The sequence below is a fragment of the Rhincodon typus genome, chromosome 11 (genome assembly GCF_021869965.1).
Source record: "Rhincodon typus isolate 14 chromosome 11, sRhiTyp1.1, whole genome shotgun sequence".
NCBI lineage: Eukaryota > Metazoa > Chordata > Chondrichthyes > Orectolobiformes > Rhincodontidae > Rhincodon > Rhincodon typus.
Window position 1 is genome coordinate 11,560,705 of NC_063342.1, and position 14,439 is coordinate 11,575,143.

At 40.3% G+C, this 14,439-nt stretch overlaps 1 protein-coding gene across 1 annotated transcript in view; it reads left to right on the top strand.

Annotated features, from left to right (window-relative positions):
- The window catches only part of jam2a (junctional adhesion molecule 2a), a 94,205-nt gene extending 79,832 nt beyond the window's left edge, over nucleotides 1-14,373 (top strand). The window contains exons 5-8 of the mRNA XM_048603021.1: nucleotides 424-605; nucleotides 1,409-1,424; nucleotides 5,726-5,768; nucleotides 9,849-14,373. Of these exons, the coding sequence (XP_048458978.1) occupies nucleotides 424-605; nucleotides 1,409-1,424; nucleotides 5,726-5,768; nucleotides 9,849-9,881 (274 nt within the window). The 3' untranslated portion in view covers nucleotides 9,882-14,373. The remainder of the gene's footprint in view (nucleotides 1-423; nucleotides 606-1,408; nucleotides 1,425-5,725; nucleotides 5,769-9,848) is intronic.
- The last annotated feature ends 66 nt before the right edge of the window (nucleotides 14,374-14,439 follow it).

Consider the following 14,439-nt stretch of genomic DNA (forward strand, 5'->3'; position numbering starts at 1 on the left):
GCATCAGAGAAGCAGGTATTTCTGAAGAAGGGTCCTGACCCGAAACATCAGCTTTCCTGCTCCTCTGATGCTGCCTGGCCTGCTGTGTTCCTCCAGCTCCACACTGTGTTAGTGTGATATTGTTGTTTGTTGAATCTTACTGTGTGCAAGTTGGATTCCTACATTACAACAATGACTATACCACAAGAGGGAGGTTCAAAGTTTCAAAGTAATAGAGGTGGAAAGCAAAAGATAAATGCATCTTTTCTTTTTTGAATGATTTTATATCATATAATAAGGATTGCTGGCTTTTGTCTATTAAAATGGCATTCATAAAATTAAGTAATTATTTAAAACTTCAAACCACCTATTCAAGTAACTGTTGTAAAACCCTTTGTTTTTGGGGATGTCCTGAGGATGTAAAAGTTGATATATTGATGCAAGTTCTTCCTTCCATTTCTGCACATTGTTTGTCGATGAGATAGTTTGCTTCTCACTTATCCTTCACTTGCTTGCAGACGATCTTGACATCGGTGCAATCGTTATCACCGTAATAATCATCGCCTTAGTGCTGTCACTGTGTGGGCTCGGAATGTACTACACCCACAGAAAGGGTTACTTAGGGAGTGAGTAACATCTTGTCTCCTTGTCTGTTAGAGATTTTTGAGAAAGGATGCATTTCCTGTGAAGAAAGGGCTTGAGTGAGCTGCACAGATGTGGAGCGCTGATGAGATGGTGTCCAAACCCCAGGGTCCCAATTGGAGAATGGGCTACTGGGGAAAGACTACCAGGGATATTCAGAAAGATAGAGTTGAGGTTAAAATCTGATCATTATTTAGTGGCAGAGCAGGCTTGAAGGGCTGGTTACAAGGATAATACCAGAAATGCATGGGTACCCATACATATAATATGTATAGCTCCTTATGTATCGATGAATACATTTATAAATATATGGCATGTAAAGAAAGAAATAATCTCTTGAAGAAAAGACAGCTGAGGGGTGAAGAATCAAGATCTTAAAATAAAGAAAGATTTTGGTGGAGTATCCTAAAGGGAATGCAATGAAGACATTTGTATCCAAAGAGTGATGAGAATATGTAACTCATCAGCACAGGGAATTTTTGAAGGGGTGGTTTGTAAGAGAAAATTAGCCATACAGGAGAGGGAAAAGGAACTGGAGGCCTACGATGAGGATTGATTTTGTATGAAAATAGATGGGACGAGGCTTGCGTAAACTGTCGCATGGCCTTGCCGGGCCACATGGCTTACTGTACATCCTATGTAGTGCTTTGTGATAAAGCAGTCCTCCTCCTTACATTTATTACACTTATTTGGTTTGCTTTATATCTGTTCCAATGCATCTTAAATATCAACAAGTTCCCCAGTCATAATGTTGAACATTAATTCTTGTTTGTTTTTCTTTTCACAGGATCAGGGTCCTCTAAGTAAGTAAACTATCTGCTTCTCCTTCATCCTCCAAGATTTACCCCTCTCCACTTTCGCTTTCTACCTTTATTCCCCATGCCTTCAGCTCGCCAGGCCAAAAACGTCCCCATCGCTCGACCTCTCTCTCTTGGGTGCTTGGATTAAAGTGTCCTCCAACTGTCCTAAGATTTCCTCCTTGGCTCAGTGTCAAATTTAGTTTGATAATTGCACCTTACACATAGTGAAATGAGAGTTGGTTTTGCTTGCTTCATTGTAGGGGCATCAGGGATCCTCTGGTAACTTGCTCAACTGACCATTCTCCATGCCTGGACAAAGGGTATTCATCATTTCCTTGGTCAATACGGTCACACACTTTTCACCACAGATTGGGAGTAGGCTAAAACTATCCCTCCCAATCCCACTAGGACTGTGTTGGGCCAATTCTGCACAAACTGGTTTCTCTTCATGACCCTGAACCTGGACTGAGTGTAGAATTGCCACTGGGAAAGTGTGATCTCTGTGCTGAATGACTACTATACAGACATGCATACAGGACAGGGAGATGGAGTTAAAAGAGACAGATCTGCCATGATCTAATTGCATGGTGACAGGCTCAAGGGGCTGAATGGCCTCAGCCAGTTCTTGCAAGGAACGATCTGTTTCTGTATGACCAGGGGACATATGCTAAAAAGGAACAGATTCAGGCCTTTGAAATTGAGAAGCTTCTACATTGAAAAGGTGGTTGATGGGATGAAGTTGGGAGCAGGGTTAGATGATAATAAAAACCAAAGAACTGCAATCGTACCAACTGATAGAGCAAGCTCAAAGGGCCAGATGGCCTACTGCTGCTCTTAAATTCTGTGTTCAAAATTCTTTTCCATAAATGACAATTAATGCAAGGAAAACTATCCAATGACAGTTAAATCAGGTCTCTCAGCGATATAAAGTTAAAAACATGAAAAGATGTCATTCCTGTCCTCCATGCCTTTGCCAGCTCTTTGCGAGAGCAACCTATTTGTTTATCCCATGGCTATGGTACAGTGACCTCTCCTTAACCCCATAGTAAAACAGTGCATACCCCAACCATGCACCACATAAAGAAATATTTTCCCACCTCTCTCCTTGCTGTTTTCAATCGACGATCTCAGCGCAGACCAGAGGAAATAGCCTTTCCCAATTCACATTATCAAAACTTTCTGCTAATTTAAAAAACACACCAAACCAGCTTCCTCTACCCCAGAAAGGGATAGATGTACAATCCCAGGTCTTTCCTCGTGTCCATCCCTAGGTAAATCGATGTTGTGTGCTTTCTGTAGCTTTCATGTCATTTTCTGCAGAGGAGCTCTGAACATTTATTTCTGAGCTCTCTCCCCCCTCCCCATTTCTGAAGAAGTGTCCCGACCCGAAATGTCACCTTTCCTGCTCCTGTGATGCTGCCTGGCCTGCTGTGTTCCTCCAGCTCCGCACTGTGTTATCTCTGACTCCAGCATCTGCAGTGCTTGCTATCCCTCAGCTCTGAAAGATGAATGGGTATGAAGTCGACAGCGGTGAAAAAAATCTTGCCTTAATCAGCAACTTGCGAAGAGGAAGATGAGGGAGACCAGGGCAAATAAAAATGTAAACACTTTGGACGAGTGGAATCATTGACCATTTGGATTCATGCGGCAGCCGAAAAGAAGCTAAATCTTACTGTAGAGCCAGTAATGTGATTCCCTGCACCGACAATCCCAGTAAACTGCTGGGCAATCGGATCAAACAGGACAAAGAGGCCAAACGAAAGCAGCAGTTCCTTTAAGATACGCAGCCAAGAGGAAATCTTGAAGGGACTATGCAGTGCAGCACAGTTAGAGGGAGCATACACGGTTACGAAGCACACACATAGTCACATTGCACTAGATTACTTCATTGTATGTAAGCTACTCTCGACTTGCTTGTACAGTGGTCCCTGAACTGTGTATTTATCAAGCTTGTTTAACCTTTTTACTGTTTTTAATAGCTCTAATTAAAAAAAAAATAAACAACAGCAAAACTTTAGTCTTAACTAAGATTAGTATATTACACACAACATATGATTGAAGTTAAGTAACGTAGTAAAATAGTTATTATAAAGTACAAAGATAGGGTAGGTACTATTAAAACATGCTTAAAAAGATGAAAGTAAGATCAGTCTGTTATGTTGCAGGTCTTTGCTTGAAAATTCTCTTTCCAAAGTGAAAACATTGAATACTGGAAGTCAGAATTCAATAACTGTGATTGTTTCTGTCAGTGAATAGTTTGAGGTTGTTTGTACAGGTGAACCCAGTAGGCAAAACAGAAATTGAGGAAGAGAAACAGGTTCTTGTTCCTAACTCATTCTGGTGTCACAGGACTTGCAGCACCCCCATCCCTAACTCCCCACCTACACCCACCCTTACTGGTTCCATCCCCGCTTCCTTGACCTGTCCATCTTCTCTCCACCTATCTGCTCCTCTATCCACCTTCCATCATCGCCTCCCCATCTCTCTATTTATTTCAGAGCCCTCTTCCCCTCCCCCATTTCTGAAGAAGGGTCCAGACCCAAAAAGTCAGCTTTCCTGCTCCTCTGATGCTGCTTGGCCTGCTGTGTTCCTCCACCTCCACACCTTGTTATCTCAGAGTCTAGCATCAGCAGTTCCTACTATCTCTGAGTGAGTTATAACCCCACTGCGAAGCCTCTTCTAAGGATGCCTACCTTGAAGAAGTTACCCTCCTCCCTCTGGGAAGACCTCAGAGGATCTCTCTCCCACTGCTACCCTCTGGTAATCTCTTTGGCCCTGAAACTGCTCGACCACATAACAAGCTTCAAAATCTCCCCACCCCTGACCTCAGCCCAAGACCAACCCTTCCTGTCCCCATCTCCTTGACCTGTCCATCTTCCCTCCCACCTACCCACCCCTCCCTCTTCACTGACCAACCCCCATCCCAACTCCCTACCTACACTCACTTTTACTGGCTTCATCCCTGCCTCCTTGACCTGTCCATCTTCTCTCCACCTATCTGCTCCTCTATCCACCTTCCATCATCGCCTCCCCATCTCTCTATTTATTTCAGAGCCCCGTTCCCCTCCCCCATTTCTGAAGAAGGGTCCAGACCCAAAACATCAGCTTTCCTGCACCTCTGATGCTGCCTGGCCTGCTGTGTTCCTCGAGCTCCTCACCTTGTTATTGCAGATTGCTTGACTCTTTTGGCATAACTGTATTATGTTTCTGAAAGTCCTTTCCATGGGCTGTCTCTGGCTGAGAATTCTCTCTTGAGCATGTCTTTGAGTTCTTCTTGAGGATCTCTGCTCAGAATAGTTTCTTATAACCAGTATTGAACAATTCAAAACTTAAGATGACAGCTGTTTTAACTTTTGGTGAATCGTTGACCATAACCATAAGACCGTAAGAAATAGGAACAGGAGTAGACTATTTGGCCACACGAGCCTGCTCCACCATTCAATATGATCATGGTTGATCTGACATTCCTCACACTTCCATTTTCCTGCATTTTGCCTGTAGCTCTTGATTTTCCTGACTGGTGTACAAAGCAAAGTTAATTATGCTGGCAGGTCCTTCAAGTCTCCTGTGTTTACTCAGAAGCTTTGAATTCTTGCACCTTTAGTTGGACACATTATGCTGTTCAAATGTTAATTGAATTGTAAATATCTTCCTTGGGAATTGATACCAAGGTAATGTTAGCTTGTGTTTTGGCTGAAATGAATCAATAAGGACAGTCATTGTTATACTTTTCTGGTGACATTTAAAGAAGGATCAGATTTTTTTACAAACTATATTATAATTACACGGTCAAATGCAGTTTCATTCTTTCACTTTGTCTCTATTCTTATCAAACTCACAAAGGAAGCGTCAGGGCAAGAACATTTGGACACTTTAAATCCATTGCATCCAGACATGGTCTGACCAGAGATCACAATCTCTGCTGTAACTTCCATGAAACAACACATGTTAATGTAAAATATCCCACTTCTGAAAAAAAGCCACCTGTGATCTCCCTCCTGACCATTTTTTACCTTCAGTCAGCATCTCTGATAAACAGATGGCATGGTCATTATTACATTCTGCTTTGTGGGAATTTCCTGTGTCCTGATTGGCTTTCCAACAATATAACACTTCAAAAATGTTTCACCGGCTGTACAGTACCTTGGGGCATCCTGAGATTGTGAAAGTTGCTATATAAATGCAGGTTTGTTTGTTCTACATTGTTAGGTTTTCCTCGTTCCTTCCCTGAGAATTCAGCTGCTTACTCCGACTCTCAAGTTATCATGTACTCACCTGCCATTTCTTTATTTCTGTTTCCACAGGGCAAAAACCACCAAACAAACAGCTGCTTCTCCAGTGAATGAAGTAAGTTAGAAATGATAAGACCTCATGATATACGAGTAGAATTAGGCCATTCAGCCCATCGAGTCTGCACCAACATTAAATGGGTGACCCCTTACCCTGAGATGATGCTCCCTAGCTCTAGTTTCTCCACATCTATCCTGTCAAGCTCCCTAATAATCTTACTGGTTTGATTAAGGTTTCCTCTCATTCTGCTAAAATCCAATGAGTACAAGCCCAACCTACTTAACCCCTCCTCAAGAAAATCCCTCTATACCTGGGATTAACCTCGTGAACCTTCTCTGGACTGCCTCCAACGCCAATATGTCTTTCCTAATATAACAGGACCAAAACAGTTCACAGTATTCAGGTCTGACAAATGCCTTATATAATTTTAGCAAGACCTCCCAATTGTTTTCCTCATCCTTTTTGAAATAAATGCTGAATAGTCCATTTGCCTCCCCTAGTACCCACTAAGGTTGGATGCTAGCTTTTTGTGACTCGTGCACTAGGACCAGATCCCTCTTGTGTTGCAGATTTCTGCAGTCTTTCTCCATTTAAAAGTGTTCAACTCCTCGATTCCTCCTGCCAAAATGCATGCCTTCTCATTTTCTCACATTATAGTCCATCTGCCAAGATTTTCCTACTCTATTCACCTGCCTATGTCACTCTGTAGAATCTTTGTGTCATCTTCAGTTTTTGCCTTCCCATCTATTTTTGTGTCATTCACAAAATTGGTGATAGGATATTCACTACCATCATTAGTATGAGTCATTAATATTACTAATGTAAGCATACAAGTATTGTAAGTGATTATGCCCCCAGCACTGATCCCTGGAACACTCCACTAGTAACAGATTGCCATCCTGAAAATGCACCTTTGACCCAACTCTCTGTCTTTTAAATAGTTAGCCAATCCTCTATCTATGCTTGTATCCTACCCCCAGCACCATGGCTCTTATCATATTAAGCAGCCTAATGTGCAGTTCCTCATCAAACTCCTTTTTGAAGTCCAAATATATTACATCTACTGATTCTCCTTTATCTATCTTGCTTTTTAGTTCCTCAAAGAACTGTAAAAAATTGTCAGGCATCATTTCCTCTTCATGAAGCCATGCTAACTCTGCTTGAATTTATTACCTATTTCTAAAAGTTCTGCCATTATATATTTTATTATAAACTCTAACATTTTCTGAATTGCAAATGTTAAGCTAGCTGGCCTATAGTTAGCATTTTTCATCTCTCTCCAATTTTGAATAATGGTGTTACATTAACAATTTTTCAATCCTCTGGCACTTTTCCTTAATCTAAGGATTCCTGGAAAATCGCTACCAGGGCATCCACTATTTCTGTAGCTACTTCCTTTAAAATAGTAGGATTTTAAATTGGGTCCAGGAGACTTGTAGATGTTTGGCCCTATTAGTTGCTTTTTCCTACAGTGATAGCTATTGTATTTATTTCTCTATCCCCACTCTGGGCCCCTTGATTGTTCATTAGTATCATTGAAATTATCTACCATGAAAACTGATGCAAAATATTTATTCAACTCCTCTGTAATTTCCTCATTCCCCATTACTTTTTCCCTGGTCTCATTTTCTAAAAGGTTGATGTTCACTTTGACTTCTCATTTCTGTATTATATATTTAAAGAAGCTTTTACCATCCGTTTGTATATTGCTTGCTAGTTTGCACCCTTGGTTTATTTTCTACCTCTTTATTAATTTTTTTGTCATTTTTACTGGCTTTTAAAATTTTCCTGATTATCTGTTTACTCCTCATCTCTGCTGCATTGCATAATTGTTTTCTTTCAATTCAATACTGTCCTTGACTTCCTTGGTTAACTATTATCGGTTTATCTCTTTCCGAGAATCCTCCTTCCTCACTTAGTATGTCTTTCCTGTAACACATGAACTATTTTTTTAAACACCTGATATTGTTCCTCAATTATCTTTTCTTCTAAATACCTTACCCAGTGCACTGCCGCCAACACTCTAATCTCTACGTAATTAATCTTATTTAAGTTAGCACATTTGTTAGGATTCAAGTTTCTCACTCTCAAACTGATGCTTAATTTTACCATATTATGGTCACTGTTTCCTAACGGATCACTTAATTTGAGATCATTCATCAAACATGCTTCATTTCACAATATCAGATACAAAACAGCCTGATCCCTAGTTGAATCCACAAAATGTTACTAAGGAACAATCCTGAGTACACTCTATGAATCCGTCCACATGGCTATATTGACAATTTGGTTTTCCCTACATAAAGACTAAAGTCACTTATGATGTACTGCCCTTTTAACATGGCCTCATCATCTCCTGATTTACTTTCTTTCCTGCATTAAAACTATTGTTAGGGATCTCATAGACTGCTCTCGCCAGTGTTGGCTTCCCCTTGTTATTTCTCACCTCCACCCGTGGGGATTCTACATCATCCGATGCAAGATCATTTCTTGGTATTGTACTTATTTCATCAGAGCAGTAAGTTCAGAGAGAGGTTGGAATGAGTGAGGGGAGCAGAGGAATTAAGGTGTATCATGTCACATCGATAGTGCTCAATAAATAGGTTGAGTGCAGGTGAGAGATTAGAGGGAGGAGTCTGGGAGAAGGGAGAGTTTAAAGTTTTGGAAAAGATCTGTAGCTCAGGTTGTGGATCAGGTTGTTGACTTGCTCGCCGAGCTGGCTTGTTTTTGTTCAGACATTTCATCACCATGCTAGGTGACGTCATCAGTGGAGCCTCCGATGAAGCGATGTTATTCTACTCCACTTGGAATTTATACTGTCTGGTCCATTAGCAGCTAGCAGCAAAATGACAAAATGAGCTCTCCTTAATATCTGTACATTCAGACATTGAAGGCCATCAGTTTAACTGGGACAAGGCAACCATAGTAGCCCAAGCCAAACACAGACACGCACGGGAATTCCTAGAGGCATGGTTATCCACCCATACTTCAATCAACAAACATGTAGAATTGGACCCCATGCAGATCAAAACCAGAAATGACAGTACTTACCATAACGGACCGGACAGTATAAATTCTAAGTGGAGTGGAATAACATCACTTCATCGGAGGCTCCACTGATGATGTCACCTAGCAAGGTGACGAAACGTCTGAACAAAAACAAGCCAGCTTGGTGAGCAAGTCAACAACCTCAGGAGAGACAGTGTTGGAGGTCGGTAGAGGGGTCTGTGGAATGGGGACAGGACTCCGGTCCAAACAAAGGGGCACGGAGATAAAGGTGATAGAAGAAGAGTTTGACATCATGTGGTGGTCAAAGTTCACTGAGTTGAGGGTGCAGAGAGACACAACACTCAGCATCAGAGGGCAGAAGGTCAGAATTATTGAATATAATGTTTTTCCTTCCCTCATTGATTATCCAGTGACGTGGCTGTGAAAGTGAGTTTTCCAAATACCTTATCAAACACCAGAAGGGTGAACAAAAGTAATAATGCTGAATAAGGCGAAGAGCTGAGGCAGGGGGACTGCAATAACTGATATACAGTTTTGAACATTCACCAGTTTGATCCCAGGAATGGAGGGTTTTGTTGTGGGGTGAGGTTGACTAAGGTTGGGCTTGTACTGATTGGATTTTAGAAAAATGAGAAGCAACCTTATTGAATCATAATATTAGTGGTGGGAAGGTGTAGGTATGGAGAGGTTGTTTACCCTTGTGCGAGAGTTTAGGACCAGAGTGAATAATCTCAGAATATGAGGAACTCAAGACAAAGATGAGAAGGAAGTTCTATTGCTTTGCTATTCATCTTGAGGATCCTCATTGTCTGATATAATAATATACCCACAGTCAGCTGTTCCTTTATCATATAGTGCTCCAGCAAGAGATAAAGGCAAAATACTGTAGCTGCCTGAGATTTGAAATAAAATCAGAAACTCAGCACTGGCAATATCGGAGAAGAGAGAATGCAACTAATATTTTGCATCCAATATGACTCTGCTTTGGAGCTTACATGAGACGACAGATTACCTTGTAGTCTTTAATTCATTCTCATTGTTTTCTTTCTTCCATATGGATTATAGATTTTACAAGAGTGTTTGTATATGTCATATCTCTAATTTGTTTTTCTTTCTTTACTTTTGCAGGAATTCAAACATACCAAGTCTTTTGTTATCTGAAGCAAAGGGAAGATCTGTGAAGAATTTGAAACCACTATTCATATCCATAAAAAATGTTATGTCTTGTTTGTAGGACAGTGGTGTAGATCTTGATAAAACCTGAAAGAACTGCCAATGCTGGAAATCAGAAACAAAAACAGAAATTGCTGGAAAAATTCAGCAGGTCTGGCAGCATCTGTGGAGTGAAATCAGAGTGGATGTTTCAGATCCAGTGACCCTTATTCAGAACTGTTCTGAATTGTCACTCAACCTGAAATGTTAACTCAGATTTGCTCCACAGATGCTGCCAGACTTGCTGAGATTTTCCAGCAATTTCTGTTTTCGTTTCTGGTGTAGGTCTTGACTCCAACCCTCCAATTGCGGTCTCTTGCACATTCCCAAATTCCTTTACTCCTCAATTAGCAGCAGGGCTTTTAACTGTTTGGACCCTAAGCTCTGGAACTTCATCACTAGTCTTTTCTATGTCTCTTTACCTCCTTTGAAGAGGCTCCGTAAAACTTACCTCTGTGTGCAACCTACCGTAATATCACCTTATATGGCTTGGTGTCAACTATCGCATGATGATGTTTATGTGAAGCATATTAAAATGTTTTATGTTTAAATCACTCCGTAGATGAAAGGTGTTGACAGCATGTTGAAAACCTGTTTTACATCTCTGCAACTGTCTTTATTGAAAGTAAGAATGGAGAGAAAGAGAGAGAGAGAAAATGCGCCCCAGCGTCTATCATCACAGTACTGCATAAAGTCAAGGTTTATCCCAGTGAATTATTGTCAAAGTAAGTGACTGCTCTAACTGCAGACACTGTCCTATGTCTGAGGTAGTATTGCCTCATGACAATGTGTTGTAAACCACCACCTCTCTCTTTTTCAAAAATGTGAAGCCCATAAATCCCATACTCCATTTAACAGAGTCTTGGCACATCGGAGAAAAGGGATTTCTTTTTCTACAATTACACTTCTTACTAATTTTATTTTTAAGGAAGAGAGGAAAGAACTGCAAATACTGGCGATGTAGAGAGAGTTCAGCAATTTTGACTTAACAGTTATCAAACATAATCTGAATAGGGAATTCTTCTGGAGTCCAGGCCACATCGATGCCAAAATATACATCACTAAAGAGGATTTAGGATGATCATTTGTCATGTTGCTGTTGGAGAGAGCTTGCTGTATAAAATTTGATTGCTGCCCCTTTCCAATGGTATAACAATGAATACACTCCAAAAGTGCTTTGTTGATTGTGAAGTGGGATGAATGTTGTGAGGAAGATGTAATGCAGCTTCAGGAGAATTTTGATAGTGAATAGGCAAGAACATAGCAAATGGAATATAATGTGGAAGAATGTGCTTTATGACATCTTGGGGTCAAGAATGGTGCTATGTAAATGCAGCTTTTACATTTTTTAAGTCAAAGTGCACCAACTCATATTACTCACTGCTGTAAAGCAAGTTCGTAGAATCCCTCCAGGGCAGAAAGAGGCCATTCAGCTCATCAAGTCCACACTGATCCTCTGAAGAGCATCTCACTCTGACCCTTGCAACCCTACATTTACCATGGCTTTTGCTGCCATCCTGCATACCATGAACAATTTAGCATGGCCAATCCACCAACCTGCACATCTTTGAACTGTGGGAGGAAACCACACCCAATGGAAACCCACACAGACAGAACATGCAAACTCCACACAGACAGTCACCCAAAGCTGGAATTGAACCCAGGCCCCTGGCGCTATGAGGCAGCAGTTCTAAATACTGTGCTGCTAACAATTCATCAACCTGCCTGATAAGTTTGTTGCAACTGCATGTTAGCTTTCAGTGACTCATCAACAATGACACAATTAGGCCCCTTTGTACCTCTACACTTTCCAATCTCTCACCATTTAAGAAATAATCTTTACATCAATTTTTTTCCTACCGTTCTAACCTTATTATTTTTTACATTATATTCCATCCGCCATGTTTCCACCCACTCACTAACCCTGTCCGAGTCCTCCTGAAGCTATTTTACACCTTCCTTACAACACACATTCCCACTTAGCGTTATATCATTTGCAATTTTTAAAATTAAGTGTATTTAAAACCAATGCCTCCATTAATTTGCCTATTTCTCAAAATACCGGTATCCTAATATTCTGATTTTGGTTTTGTTCACTGCTAAAAAGTCGACTTGTGTTTACATAGGACCTTTTACAACCTCAGAACATCACAAAGCACACAAAAACTAGTGAGGTACTTTTAGCCATTGTTGTAATGTAGTGAAAGTGGCAGCCAGTTTGTATGCAGTAAATCCTCATCACGTGATGAGAAAAAGATAATCTAACTTACTACACTGATTAAAGGATAAGAACTGGCCAGGACACTGTGAAGAGTTCCTCTTCAAAATAACACAACGGAAATCTTTTGCATCTACCAGAGAACAAATGAGGCCTTAGACTGATGTCTCATCTGAAAGTCAGTACCTCTGACAATGTAATACTCTGTAAGAGCTGCACTAAAATGTTAGATTACATTACATATATGTGTATGGAACAAGGGTTGAACCTACAACCTTCTAACTTATAGACCCATATTCTACCCAGTGAGCTACAACATCATTCAGCTTAGCTGCTCCAAATTCCCCAACTATACACTTAAAACTGGCCTCTGGGGATCAATGTTTTTCCGACCCTGATATTTTCAAAGTGCCTTAAGACAAATACATCGACAATTTTCTTCTCCATATTTGTAGATTTACTGGATGGATCAATAAAGATATAAGTTACAATCAGGTTGTCCAGTCCCTGAGCCTGCTCCACTATTCAATAAGGTTATGACTGATCAGATTACTCCACAGATCCATGCACCCTTGATAACCTTTAAGCACTTTGTTTATCAAGAATCTACCTACCTTTGTCTTAAATATCCAAAGACTCACGATAGTTTGAGAGAAAAGTAAAATGCTCCTTAATCCTCCTTAAATGGGTGACCCCTTATTTTTAAACAGTGAGCCTGAGTTCTAGATTCTCCCACAAGAGGAGACATGCATCCTCTCAAGACCAGGATGTCACAGAGTACAAATGAATATTTTACTATATTGAATAGCAGGGATTTCTCTTGCATTATGATGAGCTAAATGGGAAAGCAATCCCTTTTGAATCTTGGAAAGACAATCTGTCAGTTTTGTTAATGTACTTGGAAACAGTGGGAGCTTTGGAGGAAACATAAGGATTGATGTGTCTATGCACACAAACCACTTAAAACTAGTACGCAATATAAAACAAACTGGGAACTGGAAAAAAGAGTTGGAATTCAAATACGACGCTTCAGCAAAATGCTGCCTGATTTACCAGGTTCAGTTTGGGGCAGTTCACCTCAAGGAGGTCATATTGGACTTGACAGAGGTACAAACATTGATTCACCAGAAATATAGTAAAGTTTAAACTGGGTAGAGATTGAATAAACCTGGTTCATGTGTTAAATGGTAACTGTCGTTTTTCAAGAAGTAGATAGAGAACTGTTTCCCCTGCTGAGGGAATTAAAGGATGAAGAGTATACCTTTAGATTAAAGCTGGACTATTCAGGAATGAATAGCACTTTCTCACAAATGCAATTGGAAATCTAGAATTCTTTGCGCCAGGTCACTTACAGTTTTAAAGTCTGAGATTCATAAATTTACATTGATTAAGGTATCAAGGGGTGTAAAGGAAAGGTTGATAAATGGAGTTGAGATACAGATCAGCCAAGATTTGGCTTCATGGCAGAACAGGCTCAAGCAGCACAATGACATACTCCTGTTCCTACATACTGTCTCAAGGGAAAGTCGAAGAGAGACAACCTTGGAATTCCTGTGACTAGATCCATCTTTCCAGGGAACCATGAGAATTTCTTGGATACTGTGTGTGATCCTGAAGAGTACATCAGTATTAGCAATGAGGGTGCCCAGGAGTGTATCTAGTATTTGCAGGGGAAACCTTACAATACATCAGTATTTACAGGTGGTTCCCCTAATATATCACTATTTCTATGGCAATATTTCTGGTTTAATAATTTTGCGACTGCACACCCATGAATCAGTACTTTTCAAGATAACCCCTGCAGTATATTAATAGTTCCACGTGAGTTGCAGGAATATATTTGCACGGGGAATCACTACAGCACTTCAATATTGATAGGATTCTCCCAGGAATTTCAGTATTTTCAGAAAAAAAAACAGGATTGCTATCAATTGGTTTGCTGTGACAAAGAGACCCTGCCAAAAGCATTGATGTGTCCATGTCTTTTTAGATGCTGAAGGGTCTTGTGTACTTCTAGCATTATGTTTGCTTTTGGGAGTTGCAACTAACTCTTTTTATCATTTTTGTTGGCTGCTTTTGAGTTCCATAACATGAATTGATGCAGATACTTCTTGTTGTGCATGAGTTTAAAAACTGACTTTACCAGAACACTTTATAATTTTAACTCTTTATCAGCTAATAACTTGAGTCAATAATGAAATAACATTAAAAGTATCAACACAGGCCTTGGGTTCAATTTTTTTTAACATTGATTAAACAGGATGTGAAACTTTCAATTGTTAGTGATAA